Genomic DNA, 17,669 nt, shown 5'->3' with positions numbered 1-17,669 from the left:
TTCTGGAACAAAAGGAGCTGTCTGCCAATACGGGAGAAACTCACATTTTTATTTGTGAGGAGTCACTGGCAGCCCATTGGCTGCAAAGGGCAGATTCAAAGAGAGCTATACAAAGGCCATCTGCATTTCATAGCCCAGGCTGGCGAACAGGAATCCGCTAGTCTGCTCAAACAAAAGTCCACATAACCTTCCTTTCAATTCTTCATGCTGAGACGTTTCGCAGTCTCGGGGTCCGAGATGGCGGATAAACATCCTTTCTCAAAGACAGTGTGGATAGGTGGGAGTCATGTGACATGGGCCCCTGTGGAACCAGAAATATTGCCTTGCTAATCTGCAAAGTCTGCTGTTTACCATCTGACTGGCAGCCTCATGGTGAAGGAGCTCTGTCCAAGTTGAACATCCAGCTCCCATCTCAGCTGCTTCTGCTGTGAACCGGCACCATCGCCTATAAGGCTGATACAACTGTGCAGGCCGATCTCATTATGTGAAGACAGCAGCTGTTTTCAACCACCAACCTCCATGAAGGAATACCAAATTGAATTTTGATTCTGGACTCAGGAACCCATGTGAAACAATATTTATTTTCTCTGTGGTAACTGCCCTGGAAATCTTTCTTTCTTTCTCTCTACTGCCTGAGTGCGGAGGTAACCTTGTGACTCTCCTTTCGCGGATTGAAGATGTGCAAACAAACTAACCCTTTGAGTTTATCTTATATCGAGCTTGCTGTGTGTTTATTAATAGAAGATTGGATCACACCAAACCTAAAATGTTTGGGAAATACGTCACTGCTCATAAAGGGGGGAATGAATCAAAAACACCTTTCAGTTTATGGATGGGGGTTAAAGAAATTAGTGTTATTTAATTCAACCCCTCCTCCTGTGCTAAAACACCAATCAGAATCGATTCCCTTTATCTGCAGTCTCAGTCTGCTGCTTTCATGTGCTCTATTTTTTGATAATCGGTGTGGAATCGTACCTTCTCGGTGTCTAGGTTGATAATGTCCGAAGACACTCCCTTGTTCATCTTCTTAGTGACCTATACAAAATGTAACTCTCTGAGCAGCTTGTCCAAAGTTGTGAAATGATCTTACATCACCTACCTGCCTCGTATTGTACATTTCATCATCCCTCCCACTCCCCCTGCCTCAGAATTGGGTTCATATCCCATCTACTGGTACAATAACTATCCAACAGCCAGACCTAGAAGCATCATTGGCTGATTTATACTAGAGTGCAATAGCAATCCTAAACCCTGTAACCTAGCGGACATGGCCCCTTTAGGAGGGGAGAGAAAGTTTAAAGAGAAAGGAAATGTAAGGACAGTTTGGAGAGCTCCACCTGCAGTGGTTGGAGGTTCCTTGCGTCTCACTCGTGTGTTTGGCAGCTGGTTTTTGTTGGTGCTGCTATCAGAACTTGACCTACTGGAGCAGGCGCTTCTGCTTGAACGTTTCAGGGCTGTAGCACTGTTATGGAGAGACTTGGCATAACGCGGTTCCTGCGTAACTCCATCATATTCCTTCTGTAAAATAACTCACATGAGCAGCGAATGAGGAGCCAGAAACATTATCACAGGAACGTTTGACTCAAGGTCGCACAACATATTTCTGAAAGACAACTGTACAATCCAAGAGTTAATCTTGGTTTGCCACTGATGGGCTCCATCTCTCTTTCTCTTTCTACCTCTCTATCTATCACTCCCTCGGTCTCTGTTTGCTGAAGAATTCTGATGTTGAAGGAGTTTGGTTCAGTTCAGCACATTTGGGTTGGGTTTGCAGGGACCTCCCCCTTTTCCTTCCTCAACCTTTCCATCACCTGCAACAGTGCCCCAGGATTCCCAGCAGTGATCTGAGGGCCGTGGGGTCGTGACCCATCACCCCTGTGGGACCGTGTCTTGGATGGTGTGCAATGGCCATGTTACGTGAAAACAATCCATGCACAGGCTTCTTCCACCACACCCACCCAAATGAATTTCAGCACCTGGAACGTTAGGACCCTCATTGCACCACTTGCCAAACCTGTGGCAAAGTCTGCGCATGCAGAATCAGCTTATTTAGCCACCACAGAAGCCACCTCCCTGGAGTGGAAGCAAGTCACCCTGAATGCTGAGTGACTGCCCAAGAAACAAAGCTAGTTTTATGGGATTTATATTTGTATGGGTAAACATTAGAAATCAGGCATGATTTTACCTGTTTAATTTAATGTTTCTGAGCCTGGAAGGGTAAACCTATAGTTGGATTCATGCTGGACAAAGGTGTTTGTATGTGTGGGGGTTGGTTAAGTTCCAACATGTGCTTGGAGAGGGCTATGGCATGAAAATAAATAAAAGGCATCAGCATGTGGGTGTTGCTCTGTAACTGGGGCCTTGTAAGGCAGAGACGCTTTAAAGTTTTAGTTCAGCTAATTTAAATATAGTTGAAGATCTGTAGTCAGAGATAAGGCAGCTCTTATAGCTTTGCTAGAAGCCTAGAGAGGGAAGATTTGCGAGAAGAAAAGTCAGGCAATGGAGTAACGGTTAAGAAAGAGGAGCAAATTAAAGAAACTAGAGATAGGAAGATAAGTTTCCAAGATGTTTGAGGTTAAAGGCACTGGAACAGTGCACTGTTCAGTAAAGACAGACCAAGCTGAGAAGAAGCTGAGATACTAGAAAGATATCTGGAGTGATTTTCAGATTTCTGAGATTTTACTACAGCCTGTGGAACATCTGTTGAAATAACTATGGAAATTGGTGGCTGAATCTCAGAGTTTGTGTAAATGCAGTCAAAAGAAAGAAATCCTATGGACGGCACGGTGACCCAATGGTTAGCACTGCTGCCTCACGGGCTGAGGATCCAGGTTCGATCCTGGCTCCAGGTCACTGTCTGTGTGGAGTTTGCACATTCACCTCATGTCTGCGTGGGTCTCACTCCCACAATCCAAAGATGTGCAGGGTGGGTGGATTGGCCAAATTACCCCTTCATTGAAAAAATATTTTTTAAAAAAAGACATCCTAAAAGGGTTGGTGTAAAATACTGAACTGGATTCACTGTTAAAAGTAGAGCAGAAGCTTTGCTAAAAGTGTCATTATGAAAACCTGGACTGGATTTCTGAATGCAATCCGTTAAAGGAAAACAGTATTATGAGGGAAGATTTTGAAAGTGTGTTTTTGGGCGTGGGGTTTGGAAACTCTCATGTCACAATCATCTGGGGAGGATTCTGAGGAGACATCCAGAAACATTCACTTGGGGTTGAGAGTAGAGACTGTATTTGCCCACAATCTTTTGTATGTTTATAGGGATTTTGTGTTAGTGAGATCATTGCAGTTTAAGATGTGCTTTGCAATCTGTGTTAATCCTAAAAGTTGTGTGCAATTGTTACGATAAGGAGGAGTAAAGGCTTATTGTCTCATAATCCAATTTTTTCATGTTTAGTAAATGCTTTTATCTTGTTGTTAAAACTAATTAATGGTTCTGTGACTGTTTCTCCACATTATATTAAAAAAGTAAAAGTTTAGGAGCGGGATTCTCCGGCCCACCGGCCGCGTATTCCTGTGTGGCACATTCCCGCCGGCAACGGGATTCTCCTTTCCCGCAGCCGGCCAATGGGATTCCCCATTGTGGCCACCCCACTCCATCGGGAAAGCTGCCAGTGTGGGTGTGCTGCTGGTGGACCTGAGGATATCGCCCACAGAGAATTCCGCTGATGGTCTTTAGACCAGGGTTCCATTCGGTGATCTTTCTCCAGGTGTAACATCAACAGGGTGATGCGACCATCAATTCACACGAAACCAGGAGTAGAAGTAAACTGTGGCTTTAATCAACTAGAACAGTGCCTGCCTGTGACTGATCTGTTAATGGGAGCTGCCCACAGGGTGATTGCTCTTATACCTCCCCTCAAGGGGTGGAGCCAGGGGCGGAGCCCACACAGGCCCCAACATGTGACATTATAGGTAATACCTTACAATGGTCTATAGGTGGAGCCTACATGGGCAACAGCATAATACAGATATGTACATGGTGAATTGTTACAGCAATACATTCACCACACTGGCATCGTAACACAGGGTGCATCATGGGACTGACCCATCTCCTGGTGCCCTGTGACTCTGACCCATGCCCTGATGCCCGGTGGGACTGACCTGTGCCCGGTGGGACTGACCCGTGTCCTGTGGGACTGACCTGTGCCCGGTGGGACTGACCCGTGCCCTGTGAGACTGACCTGGGCCCTGTGGGACTGACCCGTGCCCTGTGAGACTGACCTGGGCCCTGTGGGACTGACCCGTGCCCTGTGAGACTGACCTGGGCCCTGTGGGACTGACCCGTGCCCTGTGAGACTGACCCGTGCCCTGTGAGACTGACCTGTGCCCGGTGGGACTGACCTGTGTCGTGTGGGACTGACCTGTGTCCTGTGGGACTGACCCGTGCCCTGTGGGACTGACCCGTGCCCGGTGGGACTGACCTGTGCCCGGTGGGACTGCCCCGTGCCCTGTGGGACTGACCCGTGCCCGGTGGGACTGACCTGTGCCCGGTGGGACTGCCCCGTGCCCTGTGGGACTGACCCGTGCCCGGTGGGACTGACCCGTGCCCGGTGGGACTGACCCGTGCCCGGTGAGACTGACCTGGGCCCTGTGGGACTGACCCGTGTCCTGTGGGACTGACCCGTGTCCTGTGGGACTGACCCGTGTCCTGTGGGACCAACCCGTGTCCTGTGGGACCGACCTGGGCCCTGTGGGACTGACCTGTGCCCGGTGAGACTGACCTGTGCCCTGAATCTGCAGTAACCTTAGTGAAATATTCCCTGGCGATAGTCCAGTGCAACTCACTCTGTTACAGGTCTTTGCCTGTTCCTTCAGCGTTTTGGGTTTGAATTCAGATCGCTGTGTGGTTTCACACTGCATGGCTGGTGGGTTGTGGTAGGGTGGAGTGCGTTCTGGCCTCTTGCTGCTGCGTGGCACGATATCTGAAACAAGATCAAAAAGGAGTTTATTCTGCATCGATCTCTGCTACTCGTCAAATCTGCAACAGACCCCTGTCCACGTCTCTCTGTGGATGGAGCAACATAAATATCTTCTGGCCGTCCAGACTGACTTACAGCAATAAAGTACTTTTTAAGTGTATTCACTGTTGTAATGTAGGGAAACCCACAGCCTATTAGTGCACAGAAAGATTCCATAAACTTTAATACAATAATGAGCAGAGAATGTGGTATGAAGACGTTGGCTAAATGGTAAATAAGCAACAATTCTGGCAAAATTCCCAGGAGAGACTTATGGCGGTGCTCTGAGCTGTGCGCCAGCCAGAAACTACCAACACTTATCATCTCTGCAATCTCAATTTGAGAATGGCAACCAAACCAAAAATACCTACATCCTGTGAATGAGTAAATCATTTAAGAACTCTCCAATTGTACAAGTCACAATGATATCAGCTCTCGCCTTGAGCATTGCCAATTCCAATAGGAACTGTGTCAGCTGTCAAGATACTAAACTTTTGAGAATCAGCTAACCCTATCCACCACATTGCCTCTCTCTATCTCACTCTCTCTCTCTCTCTCTCTCTGCCTCTGTGTATCTCTCTCTCTGTGCCTCTCTCTCTCTCTCTCTCGCTGTGCCTCTCTCTCTGTCTCTCTCTGTGCCTCTCTCTCTGTCTCTCTCTGTGCCTCTCTATCTCTCTCTCTGCCTCTGTGTGTCTCTCTGTGCCTCTCTCTGTGTCTCTCTCTGTGCCTCTCTATCTCTCGCTCTCTCTCTGTCTCTCTCTCTACCTCTCTCTCTCTCTTTGCCTCTGTGTGTCTCTCTCGCTCTCTCTCTGTGCCTCTCTCTCTCTGCCTCTCTCTCTCTGCTTCTCTCTCTGTCTCTCTCTCTCTCTGCCTCTCTCTCTCTCTCTCTGTGCCTCTCTCTCTGTCTCTCTCTCTCTGTGCCTCTCCCTCTGTCTGTCTGTCTCTCTCTGTGCCCTCCTCTCTCTCTCTCTGCCCTCTCTCTTTAAGTGCCTCTCTCTTTTTCTCTCTTTGCCTCTCTCTATGTGCCCTCTCTCTCTGTACCTCCCTATCTCTCTCTCTCTGTGCCTCTCTCTCTCAGCACCTCCTCTCTCTCTGTGCCTCTCTCTCTCTCTGTGGCCTCTCTCTGTGACCTCCCTCTCTCTCTGTGCCCCCTCTCTCTCTGTACCTCCCTCTCTCCCTCACTTTCTGTGCCTCTCTCTCTGTACCTCCCTATCTCTCTGTGCCTCTCTCGCTCGCTGTCCCTCTCTCTCTCTCTCTCTCTCTTTGTACCTCTCTCTCTCGCTCTTTCTGTGCCTCTCTCTCTCTGTGCCTCTCGCTCTCTGTACCTCCCTCTCTCTCTTGCTCTCTGTGCCTCTCTCTCGCTGTGCCTCTCTCTCTCTCTCTGTGCCTCTCTCCCTGTACCTCCCTCTCTCTCTCTCGCTGTGCCTCTCTCTCTCTCTCTCTGCCTCTCTCTCTAAAACATAATTTGATCATTTTGCCCATTATCTCCTTTAAGTGGTTCAGTGGTAAATGTTGTGTGATGAACACTCTGTGAAGTGCTTGGTGCTACATAAATGCAAGTTTGCCTTTCAAAAGAAATTTTGATGAGAATTGTGTGGGATTTGTCAACAGACTCTTACATTAAACAAAATTAAAAGCCTATCATTTTCTCTATAATTCATTCCCTGTGTTTTTTTCTCGCAAGTTAATTATTAACTCCGGGAGTCCTGGAGAATCGTTAACACTCGCTTCGCTCTGGATTCTGCTGGCTAAGGTGCCTGTCTCCTCTTTGACGGGGATCCTACAGCTGGTACATCGGAGAGGACGGGACCTCTTCATCCACTAGCAGACCCCAGGTAGGAGTGAGTGGACCTGGAAGGGCCACTGAAAGTGCTGCCGATCCCAGTCCACCAGCCCAAAGGCAGCATGAGGGGAGACTGTGGCCATAAATCAGTCCCCTTGTCTGCTCCAGTCTCATCAGACACGAGTTCTCCAGCCTCATCCCATCTACCATCTCACAAGAAGCAGGTGTCATGTGACAGCACCGTTAAGAAATGGGTGTTTATCAAATAGCTGCAGTGATGTCAGTGCGTGGGTGGAGCTGAGCTGAGCTGTGCCTCTGCTTTTACTTTCGATTTGAAAGCTGGAGTGTGTCTGTGAGATTTAGTTTCGTTTTCAGAGTTGAAGAAACTGCAGTCACAACAGGAAGGTGCATTGATCTCTCTCTGCAATCTAAAGACTGTCTCCAGATCATTTGAGGATTTCAAAGTAATACCTGTTTCCGGAGGGAATTCAAACCTGCTGTCTTTCTGTAAAAAGGGTCTTTTGGTCTTATGGATGTTGTTAGGAAAGTTATGAAGGGTTACTGATAGAATATTATATCTGTGGGGATTATTGGTGTTGATAGTTGTTAAGATGTTTACTGTGGGTTTATAAAGTGTTGACTGGATTCATAAATAAACATGGTTTAATTTTAAAAGTACTTTAGATCTCTGTTGCATCACACCTGTAGAGTGGGCCGTGTGCTCCCCATAACCACAATCTATTAAAAGTTGTGGGTCAGGTGAACTCCACGATACACTTTGAGTTCTCTAAATCCTGGCCCATAACACAGGAAAGAGAAGAGGTCAGTATCCCAAGACCAAAGTGTAGAAGTGGCATCATGTTCTGAAGCTACATCAGGTTCTTACTCAGAGGGCGAGTGAAGGTGGACTGGTAATGGCTCAAGAGGCAGTCTGCGTCCCGCTGGGGTGGGTGGTCTGCGTCCCGCTGGGGTGGGTGGTCTGCGTCCCGCTGGGGTGGGTGGTCTGCGTCCCGCTGGGGTGGGTGCTTCTTTTGACAGTTCTGGTGGTGCTTGTGTCGCCTGCGGAAGAGGAAGGATCATTAGGAGCTGTAACCAGGACAAACCTTAACCAACCCGTGCTCCCAGGCACAATTCCACAAATATATTCCCTAGATTTTACACCCTGGGGCTACCAATTCTTCAGGATTGTTCTGGAGTCTCCAGGATTTGAAAATTAATTTCCTGGACTCTGCAACTCCGGATGACAGGGGCCTTGAACCATTTTACCCCCATTTCCCACAACAACTTAGTTGATAAAAACATTGGAGATGTGGAAAATTGCTGTTCAACCGGCTGAGTTGGTGAAGACAGGAGGTCAAGTGATAAAATCTCCAATGTATCTAACCCAAGTTGGTTATTTTGGAAGTAAATTAAATTCCTTATTCACCGGGTACAGTTCCAACCTTCATTCATTTTACAATAATTCACTTGCATAATCGACAAAACCCTGGTTCAAATCGATCCACAATGTCATTATCTCCTCACGGTTAATCATTGAGCTGATTTCCAGGTGTGTGATGTGACTGACTGTCCCGGACATCAAGAGTGTGGCATCCAGGAGCCCCAGCAAAACTGGAGTCAATGAGGATCGGGGGCGGGGGACTCTCCGCAAGTTGGAGTCAGACTTAACACAAAGGAAGATGATTGTGGTTCCTGGAGGTCAATCATCTCAGCCCCAGGACATCACTGCAGGAGTTCCTCAGGGTCGTGTCCTCGGCCCCAACCATCTTCAGCTGCTTCATCAACGACCTTCATCATAAGCTCAGAATCTAATGGTTGCAGTGTTCACTTTTCTTCACAGCTCCTCAGATAATGAAGCAGTCCGTGTCCAAATGCAGCAAGACCTGGACAATATCCAGGCTTGGGCTGGCAAGTGCCAAGTTACATTGTGCCACACAAGTGCCAGGCAATGACCATCTCCAACAGGAGAGAATTTAACCATCTCCTCTTGACATTCATTGGCATCACCATCGCTGAATCCCCCACAATCAACACCCTGGGGTTACCACTGAACTGGACTAGCCTTATAAATACTGTGGCTACAAGAGCAGGTCAAAGGCTAGAAATTCTACGGCAAGTAACTCACCTCCTGATCCCCCAAAGCCTGTCCACCAGCTACAAGGCACAAGTCAGGAGTGTGATGGAATACTCCCCACTTGCCTGGGTGAGCGCAGCTCCAACAACACTCAAGAAGCTCGACACCATCCAGGACAAAGCAGCCCCGCTTGATTGCTCCCCTTCCACAAACATTCAAACCCTCCACCACCGACGCACAGCGGCAGCCGTGTGTGCCATCTACAAGATGCACTGCAGTAATTCGCCAAGGTTCCTTAGACAGCATCTTCCAAACCCACGGCCACTACCATCTAGAAGGTTACGGGCAGCAGATACCTGGGAATCCCACCACCTGGAGGTTCCCCTCCGAGTCACTCACCACCCTGACTTGGAAATATATCACCGCTCCTTCACTGTCGCTGGGGCAACATCCTGGAACTCCCTCCCTTACAGCACTGTGGGTGTACCTACACCACAGGGACTGCAGCTGCTCAAGAAGGCAGCTCACCCCCACCTTCTCAATGCTAGTTAGGGATAGACAATTAATACTCATCTAGTCAGTGATGTGGGCATCCCACCAACAATTATAAAAATAAAGTGCATTCAGCCCCTTCAACCTGTTCCAGCAGCATTTAATTAAATCAAGGTTGGTTTATATCTTATCCATTTTAGTTCTTTAACTCAACTAAGAAATAATTATCAATCTCAGTTTTGAAATTCTTAATTGACCTCCATTATCAACAGCTTTTTAGGAGAGATGGTTGCAGAGTTACAATATACGTTGTGTGAAATGATGCTTCCTGACATGAACCCGGAATGACCGTCACTGTCACATCGCCCTGAGAACCCCCCCCCCCCCCCCCGCCCCCCCCCAACCCCACCCCAAGAGGTAACAGTTCATTTCTATCGACCCTATCAAATCCTTTAATCATCTTAAATATTTTGATCACCACTTAATATTCCGTTTGGACAGAATAAATCATACCCTTTGCAACCAGAACCTTTGAAGCCACTATTATTCTGGAACCTACACAGCTTCCCTCTGAAGACCAATATCTCCTTCCCGAGGTACAGAGGTCAGAATTAAACACGTGTGAAGTTGAAGTCTGACCAGGGGTTTGTCAAATATATCGTCACTTTGAGAGCACCCATCCTGACATAAAGGCCAACTCTCTGAAAGCCACGAGCTTCAAGTGATCTCTCTCCCTCCATCCCCTCAATCTCTCTCCCTGCATCCCCTCAATCTTTCTCCCTGCATCCCCTCAATCTCTCCCCCTGGATCCCCTCAATCTCTCTCCCTGGATCCCCTCAATCTCTCTCCCTGCGTCCCCTCAATCTTTCTCCCTGCATCCCCTCAATCTCTCCCTCTGCATCCCCTCAATCTCTCTCCCTGCATCCCCTCAATCTCTCTCCCTGCATCCCCTCAATGTCTCTCCCTGCATCCCCTCAATCTCTCTCCCTGCATCCCCTCAATCTCTCCCCCTGGATCCCCTCAATGTCTCTCCCTGCATCCCCTCAATCTCTCTCCCTGCATCCCCTCAATCTCTCTCCCTGCATCCCCTCAATCTCTCCCCCTGGATCCCCTCAATGTCTCTCCCTGGATCCCCTCAATCTCTCCCCCTGGATCCCCTCAATCTCTCCCCCTGGATGCCCTCAATCTCTCCCCCTGGATCCCCTCAATCTCTCCCCCTGGATCCCCTCAATCTCTCTCCCTGGATCCCCTCAATCTCTCTCCCTGGATCCCCTCAATCTCTCTCCCTGGATCCCCTCAATCTCTCTCCCTGCATCCCCTCAATCTCTCCCCCTGGATCCCCTCAATCTCTCCCCCTGGATGCCCGCAATCTCTCCCCCTGGATCCCCTCAATCTCTCTCCCTGGATCCCCTCAATCTCTCTCCCTGGATCCCCTCAATCTCTCTCCCTGGATCCCCTCAATCTCTCTCCCTGCATCCCCTCAATCTCTCCCCCTGGATCCCCTCAATCTCTCCCCCTGGATGCCCTCAATCTCTCCCCCTGGATCCCCTCAATCTCTCTCCCTGGATCCCCTCAATCTCTCCCCCTGGATGCCCTCAATCTCTCCCCCTGGATCCTCTCAATCTCTCCCCCTGGATCCCCTCAATCTCTCTCCCTGGATCCCCTCAATCTCTCCCCCTGGATGCCCTCAATCTCTCTCCCTGGATCCCCTCAATGTCTCTCCCTGGATGCCCTCAATCTCTCCCCCTGGATCCCCTCAATCTCTCTCCCTGGATCCCCTCAATCTCTCCCCCTGGATGCCCTCAATCTCTCTCCCTGGATCCCCTCAATCTCTCCCCCTGGATCCCCTCAATCTCTCCCCCTGGATGCCCGCAATCTCTCCCCCTGGATCCCCTCAATCTCTCTCCCTGGATCCCCTCAATCTCTCTCCCTGGATCCCCTCAATGTCTCTCCCTGGATCCCCTCAATCTCTCCCCCTGGATCCCCTCAATCTCTCCCCCTGGATGCCCTCAATCTCTCCCCCTGGATCCCCTCAATGTCTCTCCCTGGATCCCCTCAATCTCTCTCCCTGCATCCCCTCAATGTCTCTCCCTGCATCCCCTCAATCTCTCTCCCTGCATCCCCTCAATCTCTTTCCCTGCATCCCCTCAATCTCTCTCCCTGCATCCCCTCAATCTCTCCCCCTGGATCCCCTCAATCTCTCTCCCTGCATCCCCTCAATCTCTCTCCCTGGATCCCCTCAATCTCTCCCCCTGGATCCCCTCAATGTCTCTCCCTGGATCCCCTCAATCTCTCCCCCTGGATCCCCTCAATCTCCCCCCCTGGATGCCCTCAATCTCTCCCCCTGGATCCCCTCAATCTCTCTCCCTGGATCCCCTCAATCTCTCTCCCTGCATCCCCTTAATCTCTCCCCCTGGATCTCCTCAATCTCTCCCCCTGGATGCCCTCAATCTCTCCCCCTGGATCCCCTCAATCTCTCTCCCTGGATCCCCTCAATCTCTCCCCCTGGATGCCCTCAATCTCTCCCCCTGGATCCCCTCAATCTCTCTCCCTGGATCCCCTCAATCTCTCCCCCTGGATGCCCTCAATCTCTCCCCCTGGATCCCCTCAATCTCTCTCCCTGGATCCCCTCAATGTCTCTCCCTGGATCCCCTCAATGTCTCTGTTCTTTCCCAGTCCCGTGCATCTGACACTTTGCTCACTCACTGAATCTCTGAAAAGCAGTGCACATGGACCTATCCGAGATGTCACATCCTCAGCAGCAAAGAGACTTCTGGAAATAGTCAGTGGCAGAGTGGATCAGTGAGAGTGTTTGATAAAGTGTGAAACATTGTCCATGTAACCTTTTCAGGTCACACATCGAGAGGGAGAGTCAGCGACTGGCAGCTCGGAGAGCTCACTGGGTGGAGCTGGCAAACCTCCCCTGAGGCTGTCAGTTCACCTTTACCCCGTCAACCGCAGCCTTCCGGATTGCGGCTATCAACACGTCCTCGAGCAACCCAAATCCCAGAATTAACCAGATCCCCTGACGAGGACACACACGTGAATCTGCAGTACTGCAAAGGACCGTCAGTGACACTCACAAACCAGCAGCTTCTTGACAATTCTCTGTTAACACATCATCTTCTCACAAAAGCCTCCAGCAACACTTTCAAACATCTCCAGGAGCAACTTGGGTTGTGTGAATTCGGTCGTTTATCTGAGAATCTCTTCCACAGTCCCAGGCAATGCTCGCAAAAGTGAGAACCTTCCTTTAAATAACACCTGTCACATCCCGCAGGGCATCTCAAAACATTTCTCAGTATATCACTGCTCCTGACCTCTGCGTGCGCCTCTTCTGAAAGAGCTGACAGCTTCCCTCCAATCCTCTCAGTCAAACAACCGCTGTTCCAGTGGGAGACTGGACAATAAACATTGCAGGGTACTCAACCATGAGGGGCATCACAGTCGAGCTGAAATCTGTGCGAGCTTTCAAGCTGGGATCAGTGGTCGGTCAGGAGCAGGAGCCCGGACTGAATGAACCCTGTCAGGGGGCTGATGGGGTATTTATTCTGGGATGTCACTCACATTGTGATGTAATCTGCTAGTTAGTTAGCAGCAACCAGCTAACTACTGTCAGGTGGGAGTGGGAGGGGGGGGGGGGGTAGGGGAGTGAAGATGGGATTGCAGACACTGTTGCAGGGGTAAATGTGTTGGGGTTGCTGAGAGGTGCGTGGGGTGGGGCTGAGGGTGAGATTGAGAACTGAGTGTGTGTGTGGGGTGGTGATGGGGTTGGTAGAGGGTGATGGGGTTGGGAGGGGGTGATGGGGTTGGGAGGGTGATGGGGTTGGGAGGGTGATGGGGTTGGGAGGGGGTGATGAGGTTGGGAGGGGGTTGGGAGGGTGATGGGGTTGGGAGGGGGTCATGGGGTTGGGAGGGGGTGATGGGGTTGGGAGGGGGTTGGGAGGGTGATGGGGTTGGGAGGGGGTGATGGGGTTGGGAGGGTGATGGGGTTGGGAGGGGGTGATGGGGTTGGGAGGGGGTTGGGAGGGTGATGGGGTTGGGAGGGGGTCATGGGGTTGGGAGGGGGTGATGGGGTTGGGAGGGGGTTGGGAGGGTGATGGGGTTGGGAGGGGGTGATGGGGTTGGGAGGGTGATGGGGTTGGGAGGGGGTCGGGAGGGTGATGGGGTTGGGAGGGGGTGATGAGGTTGGGAGGGGGTGATGGGGTTGGGAGGGGGTTGGGAGGGTGATGGGGTTGGGAGGGGGTTGGGAGGGTGATGGGGTTGGGAGGGGTGATGAGGTTGGGAGGGTGTGATGGGGTTGGGAGGAGGTTGGGAGGGTGATGGGGTTGGGAGGGGGTGATGGGGTTGGGAGTGGGTTGGGAGGGTGATGGGGTTGGGAGGGGGTGATGGGGTTGGGAGGGGGTTGGGAGGGTGATGGGGTTGGGAGGGGGTGATGGGGTTGGGAGGGTGATGGGGTTGGGAGGGGGTGATGGGGTTGGGAGGGGGTTGGGAGGGTGATGGGGTTGGGAGGGGGTGATGGGGTTGGGAGGGGGTTGGGAGGGTGATGGGGTTGGGAGGGGGTGATGGGGTGGATACCAGAATGAGGGGGTGGGAGGGTCAATCCGGTCAGGCAAGGGGGAAATGTTCCTTGTGAACGTCTCACTGTAACCATGGAGATATCAGAAATATTCTTACCCACAATCACACAGCTCACAGAGACAAGAAAACTCCGGAAATTCCAGCTCCTCCAAGTTTCCGAAATCTCCCAGGGCCATTTTACAGCAAAGTGTTTGTAAAGAGTTTGTGTGGGACAGTCACTGAGAGTTTGTGTGAGACAGTCACTGAGAGTTTGTGTAAGGCAGTCACTGAGAGTTTGTGTGAGACAGTCACTGAGAGTTTGTGTGAGACAGTCACTGAGAGTTTGTGTGAGACAGTCACTGAGAGTTTGTGTGAGACAGTCACTGAGAGTTTGTGTGAGACAGTCACTGAGAGTTTGTGTGGGACAGTCACTGAGAGTTTGTGTAAGGCAGTCACTGAGAGTTTGTGTGAGACAGTCACTGAGAGTTTGTGTGAGACAGTCACTGAGAGTTTGTGTCAGGCAGTCACTGAGAGTTTGTGTGAGACAGTCACTGAGAGTTTGTGTGGGACAGTCACTGAGAGTTTGTGTGAGACAGTCACTGAGAGTTTGTGTGAGACAGTCACTGAGAGTTTGTGTAAGGCAGTCACTGAGAGTTTGTGTGAGACAGTCACTGAGAGTTTGTGTGGGACAGTCACTAAGAGTTTGTGTGGGACAGTCACTGAGAGTTTGTGTGGGACAGTCACTGAGAGTTTGTGTGGGACAGTCACTGAGAATTTGTGTGGGACAGTCACTGAGAGGCAGATTGAAGCTTGCTCCGGATTGTGGACAGTCAGTGTTGCCGACAAACACTGAGATCCTCACCCTGCTCAGTGTACTGCTGTTGCCATGGCGGTTCCCAGCTCTCCCACAGCCTCCTGCAGGCAATGAGAAGCTCCAGTGAAATCTGACCCACCTCACTGAGTGACGAGGTGGAGTTTAGCAATGCCTGAGACTGGTTATTAATGCTGCCACTTCCTGCTCCTCTGAATAAGCTTCAAAACACAATCTTCACATTCACAATTTGCACAACTAACATCTTGAAATACCAGCCCTGAGCAACGCAGATTTGAACTCAGTAACTCCCACTGCACTGTCAGAGGGTCAGTACTGAGGGAGTGCCGCACTGTCAGAGGGTCAGTACTGAGGGAGTGCTGCACTGTCAGAGGGTCAGTACAGAGGGAGTGCCGCACTGTCAGAGGGTCAGTACTGAGGGAGTGCTGCACTGTCAGAGGGTCAGTACAGAGGGAGTGCCGCACTGTCAGAGGGTCAGTACTGAGGGAGTGCTGCACTGTCAGAGGGTCAGTACTGAGGGAGTGCTGCACTGTCAGAGGGTCAGTACTGAGGGAGCGCTGCACTGTCAGAGAGTCAGTACTGAGGGAGTGCTGCACTGTCAGAGGGTCAGTACAGAGGGAGTGCCGCACTGTCAGAGGGTCAGTACTGAGGGAGTGCTGCACTGTCAGAGGGTCAGTACTGAGGGAGTGCTGAACTGTCAGAGTGTCAGTACTGAGGGAGTGCCACACTGTCAGAGGGTCAGTACTGAGGGAGTGCTGCACTGTCAGAGGGTCAGGACTGAGGGAGTGCTGCACTGTCAGAGGGTCAGTACTGAGGGAGTGCTGCACTGTCAGACGGTCAGTACTGAGGGATTGCTGCACTGTCTGAGGGTCAGTACTGAGGGAGTGCCGCACTGTCAGAGGGTCAGTACTGAGGGAGTGCTGAACTGTCAGAGTGTCAGTACTGAGGGAGTGCCGCACTGTCAGAGGGTCAGTACTGAGGGAGTGCTGCACTGTCAGAGGGTCAGGACTGAGGGAGTGCTGCACTGTCAGAGGGTCAGTACTGAGGGAGTGCTGCACTGTCAGACGGTCAGTACTGAGGGATTGCTGCACTGTCTGAGGGTCAGTACTGAGGGAGTGTTGCACTGTCAGAGGGTCAGTACTGAGGGAGTGCTGCACTGTCAAAGGGTCAGTACTGAGGGAGTGCCGCACTGTCAGAGGGTCAGTACTGAGGGAGTGCTGCACTGACAGAGGGTCAGTACTGAGGGAGTGCTGCACTGTCAGAGGGTCAGTACTGGGGGAGTGCTGCACTGTCAGAGGGTCAGTACTGAGGGAGTGCTGCACTGACAGAGGGTCAGTACTGAGGGAGTGCCGCACTGTCAGAGGGTCAGTACTGAGGGAGTGCTGCACTGTCAGAGGGTCAGTACTGAGGGAGTGCTGCACTGTCAGAGGGTCAGGACTGAGGGAGTGCCGCACTGTCAGAGGGTCAGTACTGAGGGAGTGCTGCACTGTCAGAGGGTCAGTACTGAGGGAGTGCTGCACTGTCAAAGGGTCAGTACTGAGGGAATGCCGCACTGTCAGAGGGTCAGTACTGAGGGAGCGCCGCACTGTCAGAGGGTCAGTACTGAGGGAGTGCTGCACTGTCAGCGGGTCAATACTGAGGGAGTGCTGCACTGTCAGAGGGTCAGTACTGAGGGAGCGCCGCACTGTCAGAGGGTCAGGACTGAGGGAGTGCTGCACTGTCAGAGGGTCAGTACTGAGGGAGTGCCGCACTGTCAGAGGGTCAGTACTGAGGGAGTGCTGCACTGTCAGAGGGTCAGTACTGAGGTAGTGCCGCACTGTCAGAGGGTCAGTACTGAGGGAGTGCTGCACTGTCAGAGGGTCAGTACTGAGGGAGTGCTGCACTGTCAGAGGGCCAGTACTGAGGGAGTGCTGCACTGCCAGAGGGTCAGTACTGGGGGAGTGCTGTACTGTCAGAGGGTCAGGACTGAGGGAGTGCCGCACTGTCAGAGGGTCAGTACTGAGGGAGTGCTGCACTGTCAGAGGGTCAGTACTGAGGGAGTGCTGCACTGTCAAAGGGTCAGTACTGAGGGAGTGCCGCACTGTCAGAGGGTCAGTACTGAGGGAGCGCCGCACTGTCAGAGGGTCAGTACTGAGGGAGTGCTGCACTGTCAGAGGGTCAAAATTGAGTGAGTGTTGCACTGTCAGAGGGTCAGTACTGAGGGAGCGCCGCACTGTCAGAGGGTCAGGACTGAGGGAGTGCTGAACTGTCAGAGGGTCAGTACTGAGGGAGTTCCGCACTGTCAGAGGGTCAGTACTGAGGGAGTGCTGCACTGTCAGAGGGTCAGTACTGAGGGAGTGCTGCACTGTCACAGGGTCAGTACTGAGGGAGTGCTGCACTGTCAAAGGGTCAGTACTAAGAGAGTGCTGCACTGTCAGAGGGTCAGTACTGAGTGAGTGCTGCACTGTCAGAGGGTCAGTACTGAGGGAGTGCCGCACTGTCAGAGGGTCAGTACTGATGGAGTGTCGCACTATCAGAGGGTCAGTACTGAGGGAGTGCTGCAGTGTCAGTGGGTCAGTACTGAGGGATGCTGCACGGTCAGAGGGTCAGTACTGAGGGAGTGCTGCACTGTCAGAGGGTCAGTACTGAGGGATGCTGCACTGTCAGAGGGTCAGTACTGAGGGAGTGCCGCACTGTCAGAGGGTCAGTACTGAGGGAGTGCCGCACTGTCAGAGGGTCAGTACTGAGGGAGTGCTGCACTGTCAGAGGGTCAGTGCTGAGGGAGTGCTGCACTGTCTGAGGGTCAGTACTGAGGGTGTGCTGCACTGTCAGAAGGTTAGTGTTGAGGGATGCTGCACTGTCAGAGGGTCAGTATTGAGGGAGTGCTGCACTGTCAGAGGGTCAGTACTGAGGGAGTGCTGCACTGTCAGAGGGTCAGGACTGAGGGAGTGCTGCACTGTCAGAGGGTCAGTACTGAGG

At 51.6% G+C, this 17,669-nt stretch overlaps 1 protein-coding gene across 9 annotated transcripts in view; it reads right to left on the bottom strand.

Moving 5' to 3' along the window:
- The window catches only part of LOC140398091 (uncharacterized), a 75,968-nt gene extending 61,187 nt beyond the window's left edge, over positions 1 to 14,781 (bottom strand). For 2 of the 9 annotated variants that reach the window (XM_072486318.1, XM_072486322.1), the window contains exons 1-4: positions 13,997 to 14,779; positions 7,640 to 7,812; positions 4,798 to 4,934; positions 1,338 to 1,518 (exon numbers count right to left, since the gene is read on the bottom strand). In XM_072486318.1, the coding sequence (XP_072342419.1) occupies positions 1,338 to 1,518; positions 4,798 to 4,934; positions 7,640 to 7,812; positions 13,997 to 14,076 (571 nt within the window). In that variant the 5' untranslated portion in view covers positions 14,077 to 14,779. The other 7 variants (XM_072486319.1, XM_072486321.1, XM_072486320.1 and 4 more) reach the window with 7 other exon arrangements.
- Positions 14,782 to 17,669: the final 2,888 nt, after the last annotated feature.

The sequence above is a fragment of the Scyliorhinus torazame genome, chromosome 21, assembly GCF_047496885.1.
Source record: "Scyliorhinus torazame isolate Kashiwa2021f chromosome 21, sScyTor2.1, whole genome shotgun sequence".
NCBI lineage: Eukaryota > Metazoa > Chordata > Chondrichthyes > Carcharhiniformes > Scyliorhinidae > Scyliorhinus > Scyliorhinus torazame.
Note: the sequence above shows the minus strand (reverse complement) of the source record. Positions and strands in the feature narration are given on the sequence as shown.